General features: G+C 38.3%; 1 protein-coding gene across 2 annotated transcripts in view; it reads left to right on the top strand.

Annotated features, from left to right (window-relative positions):
• Window positions 1–16,064, top strand: part of LOC124159586 (serine/threonine-protein kinase Aurora-2-like) — a 62,743-nt gene that overhangs the window by 29,720 nt on the left and 16,959 nt on the right. Inside the window, exons 6-7 of one of the 2 annotated variants that reach the window (XM_046535496.1) lie at window positions 162–320; window positions 7,818–8,049. In XM_046535496.1, the coding sequence (XP_046391452.1) occupies window positions 162–320; window positions 7,818–8,049 (391 nt within the window). The remainder of the gene's footprint in view (window positions 1–161; window positions 321–7,817; window positions 8,050–16,064) is intronic. The other variant, XM_046535497.1, reaches the window with a different exon arrangement.

Raw genomic sequence — 16,064 nt, 5'->3', positions numbered from 1 at the left:
AAATATAAGTTCAGAAATCTTAAAATTCCTGCTTAATCTTGAAGACAAAAAAAGTAATGTAATCCATGAAAAGTGGCTCCAGGAAAATGTTGAATTTAACTAAATTCATTAATTCGAGAATTTCCGTTTTGTATGATCTAATTTTTGGTTTAATGTTGCAGGACTGCTGAGTATATGGCGCAGCTGGCTAGTGCCCTACAGTACTGTCACAAGAAGAAAGTCATCCACCGTGACATCAAGCCGGAGAACCTTTTGCTTGGTTCAAAGGGAGAGTTAAAGATTGCTGACTTTGGTTGGTCTGTCCATGCACCCTCATCCAGGTTTGTGCATTAATCTTTAGCAATTAATCCATAGTAATATTGTCTGCTGTTCCAAATATACATATGGTATTATGAGATAAATCTCAAAACCACATAATGTTTCAACACATTTTCCTTGGGAGAGAATATCAGTGATATCCTCTTTGCAATGGACCATCATACTGGAGTGCCCATTACTACTGATAAATTGAAGGAGCAATAATCTATGAAAAAATTCTGATAGGTATTTTTTCAGCTGCCAAGGTCATGTATGATTCCCTAAGCATCATCAATGTGGCTACAGGTCAAGGAAGTGATAGAAGTTGCAGTGGATGAGGGGGAATAGGCATGTGGTTTACTTAGAAATCAAAAGTCTAATGCACACTTGATAAAAACTCAGAATGCCACAACTGCTTCACCCAGAGGTTAGCTATTTTGTATTCCAAGGTTAAGAGTGTTTTGGCGTGAATGAAGCCAAGGATTAACCAACGATGAATATAACAATCAGCAATATTTGAAAGAAATTTATAAGTGATCCATTAAAAGGTATGGTTTACCGATGTGTTTGAATTGACAACCAAACATCTATCAGTCTGTGCAACCCACTCAACATTGAAACTCCCAACGAAGAAAATTTTGGACTAGGTGCCTGTGTCCAAATGTAGTATCTCCTGCAGAACTAGACAACTATGCGCCTTTCGCTGGCCTTCTACTATGTCAGTCACCCGGCTACAGTCGCATAAGGTTAATGTCAGTCAATTGGAGAGTAATGATGCCTCTTGTGATCGACGCTAAATCTAGCACAGAGTGGTTACAATCAAACAAGTTGTAATGAAAAAACTTGAAGTGGCAGAAGAAAACTAACTACAGTTTAGAAATTAACATGCCTATTTTACCCTTAAAATAACTAAAAAATTGAAGTCAACAGAAAATAAGTTAAATATATAAATACAGTGTTATCAGTGAATTACATCTTTTATCCTTGAGCTTTTCTTTGTGAGATAATAATAATAATGCTTTATTTGTCCAGAGATAAGGATTTTTCAATAGTTACACCTGTTTAGGACTGAATGTCAGATTAGACATACAGTTGTCAACAACATGCAAGTCACTTGTTAAACATTCCTACAAGGTCATCATTTGAGTAAAACATTTTTAATTTCAAATACCCTAGCAGGCTACTCTTAAATGTAGCTACACTTTTATGAGCCTTGAGCTCAGCTGGTAGTTTATTGTATAATTGGTGCGTAGGTTTCTGCGGCGTTGTTCACGATGACTGCCAAGTTCCTGGTTCTCCAGCCGCATCTGTCGTTTATAGTTGACTACAGTTTCGAAAGCCATCCTGCTTTCGTCTTTAAGTCAAAGGTGAGAAGTGTTGATTTTTCTCCGCCACATATAACACTGGCCGTCCTCCCTCTGCACGCTAGTTGGTCAGTACTCTCTTCCACACGTTGCTGATTGGGTAGCCATTTTCCTTGTTAATATTTGGCGTTTTATGGATTTCTAATGCTTCCCTGATCTGCTTGGGGTAGTAGCGACTCTCTTTTGCCACTATCTTTGCTCTATCAAAATCAATTTATGACCCGCCTCACTCCAAGCATGCTCTGCAATGGCTGACAAGTGCAGTTGTTTCTTTTTTTGTGGCTCTTCCATGCTCCTTCATCCTTGTCGCCATTCCTCGGCATGTTTCACCAACATATGATCTTCCGCAGGAACATGGCACTTTGTACACGCCTTCGCATAGCTCTTGTGGGGTACGATCTTTTGGCCCTGGGTACAATGTTTTGTATGTTGGTCAAACTATTAAACCTTGTGGCATGCTTCGTCATGCTTCCTTAGTTAGCGTTCTCACTCAGCGTTCCCACTCAACCGTGAAAACCTTGAAACTGTGAATAAGTTGTGAATTTTGTCTACGGTGAAAAAACCTGGAAAAAGCCGTGAATTTCGTCTTGAAGCCTTAAAAATATCTCAATCTTGATAATACGATTGACTGATCAAATTTGATATGTTAACACTTTCAATGCTGACCATGTAAAACTCAAAATCGACCCCCGGTGCGGCTGTCGTTTTTAATGCAAAACGCATGCATGGGTGCCAAAAGAGCTGGGAAAAATAATGAAAAAATTTTCTTGTCCCTTATTTGTTAGCTATGAATTTTTTTATTTATGACGTGATATCACGTCACCCGCACAGCGGGATATAAACGTGATGCGGGTTGCATACTGTCAGCTTTTTCCCCGCGCCACCGTTTTCTTCTAATTTTTTTTCTGCGCTATGTATCCAAAAAAATACGAGGAAAATGAATTTTTAATGTTCTACTGGTATCGCCATTGGTATTTTGCCACTGTCATAGGGAAATTTTTGGCTTAGATGGATGTAATGCAAGTTATAAGTACAAGGAGTCGCCGTGAACAGCTGTTTGATTGTGATGGTAATTCTGCGCAAGATATTTCGGCGTATTCCTTGTACTAGTAATCGTAAGTATCGGGGTAGGGTTCTATAATATTGAATAATTTCTACATATTCTTCTGAAGTCACTATTCTCGTCACAAATACCTTTACTCGTATCATGTTTTCAGCTCCAATTCCTTTGTTCCCATACGACCATCATCAGCTCAGCAAGCAAGTAAGCATCAGATATTTAACAAAAATGGTTTTCACATACCATTATGTATTCCCTTCACTGCATGTGCTTGAGATGGGTGGCACTCAGCTTACGAGATTATTTTCCGACGGTGTATTAGGGTGTCTCTTGTCGTGCACCACTCCTGCCAGCTGTTCTAATGTTGGAGGGGGTACGGAGATGAAGCGAGGGGTGATAGTAAGATTTATTTGGTCCACTTGTAAGAACTAGGAATAACTTTTTTGGAAGTGCCATTGGCACATCAAAAAGATGGGGAAGGTATGGGGAAAGATTTTGCTGGTACGTGTCCTTTTTGGGTCATTGGGTTATAGACTCCGTTGCCGAAATAAAAATGGATGTGGAAACAGACATAATCAACCCATAACTTCCTCATTACTCTCTTATGAACTCAAGCCAATAGCATATTTTTGCAATATGATGTTACCGAGTTAGAAATTAATGCATAAAAACTGGAACTATTGGTATTTGCTAGCAAACATCTTACAAGTAATCTTCATTTAGGCCACGTATCGCGATTCTTACTACGAATACTCTGCGAAAATCTGAAAATGATGTAAATTTTTACCGCAATAATATTTTTTCATTTGGTGCATAATAATATCCATTCGAGTAAACCATTCAATAATACGTATTCCTAGGAATATATTTGCAGCATCTATGCCCATTGTTACTTACCCGATTACCGAAAGCAACGATGGCGTTTTCTTTCTAATTACACGAGGGAAAGACTAATTCCATCGTGCTTGGAAATCTCTAGTTACTTCTTATTTATGTAAGAGCCCTAGTCTATTGAAAAAAGAAATCACATGGTATGAACAAAATATTGTATTTACCCAAAACAAATTCAATACAATCGATAAGATGAGCATTTTCAAATTATATATTATATACAACTACGTGCAGTCAAGTATGTTTTACCAATGTAGGAAATACCTCTCTCACAAATTTTATAACCATGTATTTAACCTATAATACTATTGCAATATATGATACAAGAATATATAATACTATTTATGCCTTCTTATGAAAGAAAGAAAAAAGCTCGGGACAGAGTAGAGGAGACCTAGCAGCCAATGTAGTATCTGCGGTCTCTTTCCTACGCCCAAGAGTGCTTGCACTGCAATAGTGCAATACTTGCACCATCGATTCTTCTTTTTGCCACCTTCCTCTTGGATGAGTTCAGGGAAGTGAGATTGAGATATTGATGGTAAAATTGGCTTGGGATAAGGAATGTAGGATGGCAGAATAAAGGATCTAATAACAGAAAGACGGAATTTATAAAGGGAAATGTTTCCAGCGGGTTCACGATAAATGAAAAAGCGTGCATAGCTTTCGGTAAGGAATTATTAGGGAATCAATGGAGGAGTGAAATTAATCTAAAAGGGACGGATTTTTTTAGAGGAAATACTCAGGCTCTGAATCGTTTGGGCCGGTGTTAAAATGAAGGGCTTGAAGAATGCTAAAGAATCAATCAAGACTCATGTATTTCCGAAAGCAAAGCAGGTCAAACAAGATAGCAATGCTCCATTAGTCGGATATATTGGTTATAGGAATACCTACCTCGTGAAATATTAGGCCTATGAAGGTAAAACTCTTCATAGGTCAATTGTTTCCAATTCCTAACCTATTCTTTCGGAGATTATAAGAAAGTATGTCTGAATACGGAAGAGGGTGTCTGGGAAAAGGAGACGCCAAAAAACACTTGGATCGTTGGAAGGGTGTGAAGTGGTGAGAGCTGGGTTTTCTATGAAAGTGATATTTTGAGGGGTCACTGAACTACGGGTCCACCGCAAAGGATGTTCGGATGGAGAAGGCCTGACGGTATTGTTAGAGGGTTCAGGGAAAGAATAGGACAAAGGGGATGGGCCAGTGATTGACATAAAGGGATCTGGCGTAGAAGGAGGCAACGGAGTACCTGACTGTGAGGGTTCAACCTCCTCCCCACCCTCCTCCTCTCTAATTTCTAGCTCGCAGTCTTCAGAGAATGCCTGATCCCGCTCTCTTCCAGGAGCCCCCGCTATTCCTTCTTCGTGTACATACGGCTAGAGAAGGCAGAGAGCTAAGAAGGAAATGTTTGTGTCCTTGCGGAGGTTTCCTCCCTCGACGTCGATGGCTGCAAGTCCTGATGGAAGGTCGAAGACTGCTGATCATCGGCAAAAGCTGATAAATAGAGAATTTCACCTTTTTCAAGCAGCATCGACTACCGGCCAGCATGAAAAATTTTCCGTTTTACTCCTCGCTTCCGTACCATCTGCAATAAATACATTGCATTTTTTTTTGTGAAAATTCCGATAACTAACAGGATCAAAATAAACACACTCGGTGTAATAGGCCAAAGCTGAAATGCTACAAACAGCTTTACTAATGTAAAACTATGTTTAGGAACTAAATATTCACAATGGCGAGACAAAGAATTGAGAGCACCCATAAGCCATTGATTTCACAGTTATCGAGAAAATAAAAGCATTTTTATAAAGCAACTGCTTAGCACTTCTTCGCCAATCCATGGGATAATGTGCAAACAGTTATTTGCAATTATAATAAGAATGTTTATAGGTGCATAATATGCATATATCAACAATAAATATTTAAAATAGCTTACACTTTTTCCGTAAATAACTTCCTTCATTCTCGTAAGATTGCCGCTTGTCGATCCCTTCCCTGCTTAGGAGATCCACTGACAAACAAAGGAAGGGTGCAAAAGTTAGAGATATGTTACGTTGCATAAATAAAATGTAATGGCATTTTCAAATTTCCTTTAAGTTTCACTAATCACAGTACTTCATGTATTAATTGAATAAAACTTATTAAAGCTTTTATGTAAGCCTGGATGCAAACCCGAGAAATATTTGTCAGAAGTATTCACCAGGAAAAACTTAAATCGTTTAAAACTCATTAACATCAGACAATAAAGGTTTGAAAAATACTAGGCTCGCAAGAAGAAAAAAAGGAAGGATGGAAAAAATATCTATATTCTCGCTAAACATTATTAAAACAGAATAAAAATTATTAAACACACATAATTAAGTTCCAGCTGGTAAATACTTATGATTTTTAAAATAAAACTCAAATAAAATTTGTCATACTCACGCATTAATAGAAAGAAATAAAAATAATAGCATAAAATACAGGGGGGAAAATGAATGGAAATTGGCTTACCTTAAGATAAAAGAAAAAAATTTCTCCCGATCCTCCCAGGAAAGGTTGCTTGAAACGGCGTTCACAAATGCGCTGCTAGATCCCTGCTGAGCAACTTAGGGGGGCAAAATGTCATAATAGAACTGAACCGAGCTCTTACGGAGGGCCGGAACCCTCGGGGTACGCATGACGTGATATCACGTCATCAGCACCAGGGGATAGCGCACCATGACGTGATATCACGTCATGCCGCACTCAAGGTGTTAATCATCTTTCAAGGTCAGGAACACACACTTGAATATTCGTAGAGTAACAATTGGTCCATACTATATGACAACACATTGACCAATATTTTCCATTTTAATGGCGGAAGTCTTTTATTTTTTCTAAGCGTTTCAATTTCTGTGATAGCTTGGAATGGACCTGTATTCGAAAAAGGACAAATGAAATAACTTGCATTTCTAATAGACCCAGAATGAACCATTAATGAAAATTATCTGATTTGTAACTTGAAATTTGGTTCCCACACAAAATGAGGGCACATGCCATATGCTTCGAAATATGAGTTAGCCATTGGAATTTTACTTTACTTATATTTCTACAGCAAATAGACTTTCAATTTATGGCAGTAGCTCTCAATAGACTGCGCTCATCTCGTTTGAGTGAATGTGAATAGTAAAATGAAAGTGAAAATGACGTGTTTCAGTAGGTATTTATTTTGTCTTTATATATTTCAAAGCAAGTGCATTTTAATTATATAAAATTGATTTTTTGATTTATTACACTCTAGAAAAAATTTTAATAAAATATTTTCCGCAATCTCAGAAAGATTGGGTTAGGGAAATTTGGTTACTGTGCGGTAATAACAATGTGTGCAAAAAACAATCTCTTGGCGAGGAATTAAAAAAGGACTTCCAGTGTCCAGATGGAAGAAGGTCGGAACAGCTTTTGCATATTAAAGGAAGCCATGGTATTCGGCATCCGGGCAAAAGTGCGGTTGGGTGGGGCCTTCAGTCGGCCCTGAATTTTGCTAACGATAGGTGACGTTATAACAGATATCACTTTGCTCATTGCTACGTTTACATTCATGGCATCTGTCGCATACATTAATTTTTACTTAATGTATGGCCGGTGATTGTCTTATTGTTAGCTTATTAACCGCAAATTTAACAACATTGAGAATGTGAAAACGTGGAAAAAAATATGAAAACTTGAAAAAAAAATACATGAAAAACTGAAGAAAACCTTAATTTTATTATTTCGGTAGATAGGAAACGCTGTAACCTAGCGATACATTCTGATACTGGCCTTCCCCCACCTTCATATAATTGTTCTGGCATCCTGTAAACTTGTAAATATGAAATGGCAGAATCCCTAGTAGATATCTAGAATCATTTTGTAAGTTTCAGGTGGAGGTTTTTAGAGTTTTGAACAAAACTTGATTAAATAGTGTTGCTCTTAAGTTCTTGAGTGATCACGCAATCACTGAACAAGAGTTTATGCGCACAACGATGCTGAACCTTCCATACCTCAAAGTGGACATCTCTAGACAGCGATGGATAGCAGATACTCCCCACCACTATTACTAGCAGTCAGGGCAGTGCTCAGGCCATTAGAAGCATGAGAAAAAACCAGTTGCATTAGTTTTTTATCATACTTAACATTAAAAAACTGTGATGGTAGTGTGAACTTTTCGCATTTTTTAAGTATCCAATTTGAGATGTGGTGATTTCCAGGAGGGCAACGCTGTGTGGCACTTTGGATTATCTTCCGCCCGAAATGGTTGAGGGGAAGACACATGACAAGCAAGTGGATCTGTGGAGCCTTGGCGTTCTCTGCTATGAGTGTCTTGTGGGGAAGCCTCCATTTGAGGCATCCACCTTTGAAGAGACATACTTGAACATCAAGCAAGTTAGGTACAGATTTCCACCACATGTGTCTAATGGAGCCAGGGATCTCATTTCAAAGGTATGTATGTGAGCACTGCACATATTGCATATACATGTTTTCTGGTGCCTTTTGGGGTGCTTTAATTCAATGATTTCTGTTGAAGTATGTGGAATGTGTGTTTCATGTCATGACATTTTAGCTTTTTTGAAAGTGGCAAGGTTTTTCTCTTCATATTTTATGGTCTCATTTTGGTGAACTTTCTCAAATAACTTCCCAGGTCAGTTATTCCATATCTTCCAACATTTTGAGGAGTAAACTATTGCCAACATCCCTTGTCATGGCATCTCAGTCAAGAAAACTTCACAAAATTACATGCTCAACACTTGTTTCCCTGAGGATGACAATAGAATATACATATATACAGCAGACTCCCGATTATCCAGCTGCGGTTTGCGGTCCAGGTTGCGGATTATCCGTGCATGATTTTCACTCTCGCTCTCTTTATTTTTAAAAATCAAATCTGACGCAAAATCGTTGGAATTACTGCATTAATGCTAGGATACACCGGGCTTATAATTTCCATAAGAATCCCCTTTGTAAAATGGAAGCGATCACGCTGCATTCACGGGAGTACCGTGCTTCTGTTTTCCAAGCTTTGCAGTGCATGACTGCGCTCCGTGATCAAGGATACAAATCCCACAGCAGTTGCAACCCAGGCAACTTGTTCTATACGTGACTATGTGGCGTGGTGCCTGGCATTGTAATATCCGATGTCGAGCAGTGGTTTTGAAGCATTTGTGCAAACCACTTTTCTGTATCCGTGATCACACAGCCACGGATGTGTGGTTCGAAACCAGGCCTTAAATGGAGCATTTAGAATACTAGTACAGCCATGTTATCGCTGCTAAAAAGATCGCGAACTGGCGAGAAAGCTCCCAATGAGTCCGGGAAGCACTCTAAAATAACAGAATAAGTGCATAAATAAGAATCTATTGTTTGTTTTAGGTAAAAAATATGAACACTGCAAGACATTCATGTTAAAGTTTGGATTATCCATGTTTTTCGATTATTTGTGTTGTCCCTCCCTATCATCAGCCCGGATAGTCGTGAGTGTTCTGTACATAGTGGAGGGAACATTTAGGTGATAGAATAACTCATCCAGGAGGTTACCAGAGAAAACTTAAAATAATCATCCACCAGGAAAGAATGGTTGATGCTTGAGATTTTGATCTAAATTTCAGAATAGCCATATTCATACGTAGTCATGTCAAATTAAATACGCTTGAAGTGTTTTTTGAAAGAATTGCCATGGTACTTTTCTTTAAGGTAGTTTGAGCGAAAAATCAATCATCATAGAATTATATGATTTTTATCTCATAGTAAAGAAAAAGTCTTGATCTTTCCAGTGATATCATAATATACACCCCTTACCAGGCTAAATTCAGAGATATTTGTGAGCAAAGAGAAGCTGATTTACATGGCATAGATAGGAGCCATGCGCTTTGGCGACAGAATTTATTTTTTTTTAATTATTTCCCGTTCATAGAAATCGACGAAAAACTAATTGAGTGTAGTAAACTTCATTTATGAATTTTTGGTTGCATTAAAATTATAGGTCACCAGTAGTATAATTAAAATATAGAAGAAAAACTTTACGTCGAACAGGCATTTCCTGCATACGACCGGATGCCGGAAGATTCGGCTTGGCAACGCTGCTTTAGAATTAAACGTAAACAAACATGATCGCATACAGGCATCCCCCGAGTTACGTATGTCTCGACTTACGTAAATCCGTACTTACGTAAGTGATAACCGTATTTCAAATGATTCCGTTAATTTTCGAGTGCGAGCGCGAAGAAGTAGATATTCGCTCGTACAACCTATGGTAGAAAAAATATCGATTAGTAATCGAGTTTTTTACGTGCTAAAAATAACAAAGTGACCCATATTTGTCATTCCTCGAAGAAATTTTCATTAATTCTGCAGAAAAATCGCTTATAAATCCCAAGTCAGCAATCAACGTGAAAATTTGCAGTTCTAGCGATGGATGTGGTTGTGCTCATTCCTGTACGATACAACTTGTTATACAGCATGCACACCTGAACTCCGACTTTCAACTATTTAAAAATTGTATTCTTAAGTTTGGACATTTCCATCTGTGGAATTAAAAGAAAATGAAGTTCAAGCAGAAATCTTTATCGCGGAAAAGAATTGTTTAGTACCCACGTAACGGCATTGAAATTTTGAGTGTTGGCAATGAACGCCGCGAAAAAGTTAAGAAAAAGTTGACACACGATATTAATTGCGTAATTGTTTACATGTTTCTGGCGGAAGATTTTATTAAGCTGCATTTTCTCGTTCTCTCATAATGTGTGCATCTGTAAATGAATATTGCGTCATTGAAAGATTTTCCCCTCTAACTTTAATGACGTTAATGACGGAGTTGGCTGAATAAAAGCTCACTTTTAATTTCCAGTGAAGTAAATATTTAAGTATATTTTCACGTTATTTTATTGAGATATGAGAGAATGAAAGTATGTTTCCGTGCGTGAAAGATTGAGTGCATGTGTGTGTGAATGTATCTAAGAATATAGTTATTTACTGGTATTTTTTTGTGTGTTATTTGCTCGTAATCCTAGACACTCCTCCTACGTGCATTAACTGTGACAGTGAAAACAGATTCATCGATCAACGTTATATATAAAAGGCAGAAGATATAATGATTATAGGTAGGTAGACAATGCATTCTTTGGGCCCTTAGATCGCAGTATAACATAATGAATGAATTTAAGTATTCAGTTTAGTAATTAAGCGTTGAGATACCGTACTTTCCCGAATCCACGCGATCGGTCAACTCTGGGAATAATATTACGCATTTTGATTGGCAATGCTCGAGATGCAACTCTCAGACTATATTAATGTTTATCGATTTTGTATCTAATAACGTAAGAATACGCGGTAGAGTTCATGAATATCGCAGTGAATTGAATTAAACTTCACCGAGAATTCACCGCGCATTTCTCCACTGAGAATTTCACCGCGCCGATCGAAATCTCTGAAGCACTAATGCAAAGGTTCGACTTACGTAAATTTCGACTTACGCAGAGTCTGCCGGAACGCATCTCTTACGTAACTCGGGGGATGCCTGTACAAGGAATAAGCATTACTGGATATAATTGATTGCGTAAGAGTTTAGTGCACTGACTTTCCATATTGTCGCAGTAAATTTCAAGTACAAAAATTACTTCGTGGTGGACATTGGGAAGTGAAATATGAGATTCGCGATTCCTGATACTATTTGGGTTTCTGTAAACTTGGAATGAAGAGATTTCTTATGTGTACGTAAATATTATTTGGCATGCTTTGGGAGGAAAGATATTACCGATTTTACGCATACTAAAGGTGTCTGCGTATTTACTTACACAAGTACGATTCTCCATCCGCGTTAATGAACTTGCTATTTGTGATGAAAGCGAGTGGAACAAACCATCTTTTAGGTATGAGCCGTGCGTGAAACCTATTGAACAACGTTAACAGGTAGTTATTGACAGGTACTTTTCATGTTTAAGTCAACGCAGTCCGAACCTTACATAAACGAAAGGACAGGATTCATAGCGAGATATTATGAGTGTAGTCATGTGTTTACACTTAAGTCAAACAACACATTTCGTTTATGGTAAAATTCTGTTTAGTGATGGGTCGATTCCAAAATTTTATCGATTCCGATCCCGATTCCGATTCTGACATTTCGATTCCGATTCTACCGATACCGATTCCATCGATTCTGATGCCATAGGCTCCAAGAAAAATATCACTTAATTCCAGGCAACAAGAAAACCACTTTAAAAAATATCACTCTATAAAAGAGTCAGTTGACAAAAGCATCTTCCATATCATCACTATGTAATTAAAATATAATAGCTATATTTCAAAACAGAAAATACCTGAAAAGTGGTGTTACATGGTAGGTATTACTTTGGCACTCATAACATGTCGACCATATATATGTATCCAAACTACAAGGGAGAGCCCTGAGTACAGAAATTTTCATAGCTGTAATAAAGATTACATACTACATATATGAATCATGTAATATTTGGCCCTTTCAAATTCTCAAGCAGAAAAACCAATTATTCTACATACTCAGCCAGCAGGTTTTGACGTCTCCACGTTTCAGTATTACTGCCTGCAGAAAATTGCCTTTTGCTACACACTTGTGTGATTGGGCAATTACTTTCCTGCCAAAATTGCAAGATTATGGAGACTTTGGAATTTTTATTAAAAATTATATCAACGATTTTTTTGGATCTTGAATCTTCTTGGAATTCAAGTGGACGAAGCGAACGAACTAAAGAACTAAACTTTAGTTTTGTAGATCTAAAAAAATTCTATACTTCTCACATCATTTAATCAACCTTAAAATCTCTTGCTTTTTTTAAGTTCAACAAAAAAACTAAACGCTACAAATTAATATCACATCGGACGGACGCAGTAATAAAAAAGGCTAAAAGAGCCTTGTGGTGTGAAAACCCCCTTCCGCGCGACTCACCTCGGCGAAGTTGGAAAGGGAAAAAGGGTATCGGTTGTTGCCTTTCACGGAAACAGTTCACTTTTCTCTCTCTTAAGCATGCTGAAATAATCTCTTCACTTTACTTCAATACCCAGGGCATATTTCTTATGCGTGGGATAGAAAAATATCCAACCTTTAGTATTTTCACTTGAGTAATGCGCTAATTGTTCAAGTCAATCTATACATAATCCTTTTTAACATCCTCAGTTTAGTGTTTTAAGTCAATGAAGACGATTATCCATGCTTTAAATTACGATTTTCAGCACTAATGTTTTAAAAAACTTGAGAAATCGGCCTGTTATCGAGCCTTAGAGTTCCGCGGCGTGTAGCTGAGCTTTGACGTGCGATTGAAAAATCGCTCTTGTTTCCTTCGTCGCAGACTTTTTTCCAAGATTTCTAATTATTACTCTTTAGAAGTCTCTACTTTATATTGTGGTTCAAATTTTCCGAGTTATATTTTTCGTAAACGAAAGATAATGTCATGAGAATGTGAATGAAAATGAATTTTTCGTTTTTTATTCCATAAAACTCATACCAACGCAAAACCACTTGGATAAATTCAAAGATTTTTTGAGGAAAAACGATATCTCGCGTGTCATTGAAAAATTGGTCATGTTTGGGCCGTTGTATCTCACTAAAGGTTCGTAATTATGTAAAATGGCATATAAATCTATATCTGGTAATGATATATGATTATTTACGCTACATTTCAAGCCTCTATCCCCAAAAAGGTCATTTTGGACTTTATTCCAGCTTTTTCCGATTTCGGACCAGTGTGCGCCGGGTAGGAAGACGATCGGCCGCCGCGGCTGGCGTAAAGATATTCGGCGCCCATGTCGACAACTATAGTGTATTTGGCAAGCTGTAACTACCAGGTCAAGGCATTAGAATGACTTATCGGCTTTAAAAACTGCATTATTACATGAGTTTCATGATAGCGCTTCCTTTCTGCAGATTGCTGGACCTACTATCCTCGAAAGCTCTGTAACCTTAATTGCTCGACTCGACATTCGTATTGCTACTCGAAACGCTCGAGTCGAGTACCAACTACTCGATCGACTTGAATTTTCGAGTATTCGCACATCCCAAGAAGATATGTGTTTTGTTATTAAGATTTCGTGGCGCGAAAATGCAAATGACTGTTGGAAACGCGGTCGTATATTTTGTTGTTTGAAGTACTACTGGAATCGGAATCGATTTTTCTCCTTTGCAAGTACTCGTTTTCGATTCCTGTTCTTGGCCGAGAATCGAGGAATTGAACCGACCCATCACTAATTCTGTTGAATCATCTCCCTTTTGGAAATCAGAATTCATCCCGCAATGCATAAAACCTACTAAATCTTGTTGCCTTAACCAAACTTGAGGAAACCTTTAGAAAAAATGAATGTATAATCAGCCCTCCGAATATATTAGCATTGGTCGACATCAATTTTAAATTAACTATCTTTTCTTCCACGTAATGCAAAATTACAAGATTGCACTGTTGGAAAGTTCTTGCTCCAATAGCTGTAGATTTCCATGTCATGAATGCAGAGCTGACTACTAACCACGAAGCAATCAAATGAATCTAATCTTTAGATAGAACGTAACCGAAGTATAAATTAATCTTCCAATAATAGTAATATTGAGTCTCAAAGGAAGTGCATCTTGCCATTTCCTTACAACAATCCCTTAGGAACAAGAAATTCACAGCAAATGGACTTCTGCTTACATCATTACAGAGATACTAAAAGCTAAAAAATCACAATATTGTGCTTCAACCACTAAAATCTCCATAACACTATTCTAAATGAAGCTTGCCATTCACCTTGATGCCTACTGCAATACCCCCTTACCTCTAGTTAAACTGGATACAATTTCAATATTCTGCTTTTCATCTCAAGGCCCTATTCTGGAAATATATGCACATAGCTACCAACTTAGGGTTTGTAAGAAGGAATCAGACAAAAAATGATATACCGAATAAGCTTGTGTAAGAGGCGCACACGTGTAAGAGGTGCACCCCTATTTTGAGGAAGGAAGCTATAAAGAAAAAAATTTGACGGTATTTTTTTAATCCTATCGTGCGGTGTTGCAGACGTATGCCTGGAATTTCGACAGTTATCGAAATTTCCTCTTTCAGTACTATTTGAAAGAGGAAATTTTGATAACTGCGGCGGTAATAGCGGCATAAGAGGGAGTAGAAAGAGTTCCGATCCTTTCTTCGCATACGTCATCGCTCTACGTTGCTTGTCCTACTCACGAACAATTTTGTTTAAAAGCTCTCGCAGGAGTATTGCAATAGAATTGCAGCCGTGGAAAATTTTAAGGCAAAACACGACAGGCACATAGCATGAACCTTCCCAAGAGATTGGACAACAATCGGGGCAATCTCAGCGCCGTAGGATAATAACCACGTCGTAGATTTAAGGCCCCTTGCACACACACCGATTTTGGACGGCCGGTAAAATATCGGCCGTCCACATTCCAATAGTGAACAATGGGAGAGCATTGGAGCTTGCATACGTACCGAACACGCGCCGGCACCGGCTAAATGCCGGTTAGCTGCCGGCCATTGTCACTGTGGATCGCCGTCGCCGGCTAAAAAACATAGCAACTTATCGTTTGACCGGTAAAATCCGGCGTGAGTGCAAGCATCGCTTCGCCGGTAAAATATCGGCCGCCCAAATTCGGTGTGTGTGCAAGGGGCCGTTTTTTTCCTTTCCGGGACTCCATAGGAAAATAATAAACTATCAAGTTATAGGGGATCAATGGAAACGCGTTTCATCCCTACCCCATCTCAGCAACTGACCTTTTTCGGTCTACCAGGTTCAATTCTCCGAGTTTCTGGAGGTCAAATGCTAGGTGAGTCACCTTCTGAGCTCGAAAATATATCTTGATATCTTTCAGCAATTGTATGACACGCACGAGGTTGTAAAAAGAATTAGACCTAACGCGACGTATATCTGACAGCATTTAAGTTTTTTGAGCTCTAATTAATTGACACAAAGATTTATATCTAAAACAAGGCTACTAATATTCAACTTAGTCCTAACAGCACAATTTCGGAAGAAACAAGCGTAGCATAAGCGCATTCAAACAAGACGAGACGGACTGGAAACTTCAGGCAACGCAAACTGCGTATATCGCATTGCTGTGCCTTCGCCTCTTCACTTTAAAGGCAACGACGTCACATGCAAGATCGGACATATTCTTCCCTTGCTCCTTCGCTCATAGCCTCGTAGCTTGAAATATGGAGCGCGCTCCTTCCCCTCGACCTCTCCTTCAGCGCTAGTCCAACAATGAACACACTCGTTCGAATTTTTTAAACCGCAGGTTTTGACACCAATATAATTTTCAGTTGCATAAATCCTCATATTAGCATCTGAAGATAATTTTTGAAAAATCAGGTGCTCAGCGTAATGGAAATTGCTCGGCAAGACAGATGTTGACGAATCAGGTATGTCCTTCAAAACTACGCGTTTCTATACGTTTGATAAGCGATTACGATATGCAGTATAAATGCCGCGGGATGCCCACTCTT

The sequence above is a fragment of the Ischnura elegans genome, chromosome 5 (genome assembly GCF_921293095.1).
Source record: "Ischnura elegans chromosome 5, ioIscEleg1.1, whole genome shotgun sequence".
Taxonomy (NCBI): domain Eukaryota; kingdom Metazoa; phylum Arthropoda; class Insecta; order Odonata; family Coenagrionidae; genus Ischnura; species Ischnura elegans.
The sequence above is the reverse complement of the archived record's forward strand: the minus strand, read 5'-3'. Positions and strand labels throughout refer to the sequence as shown.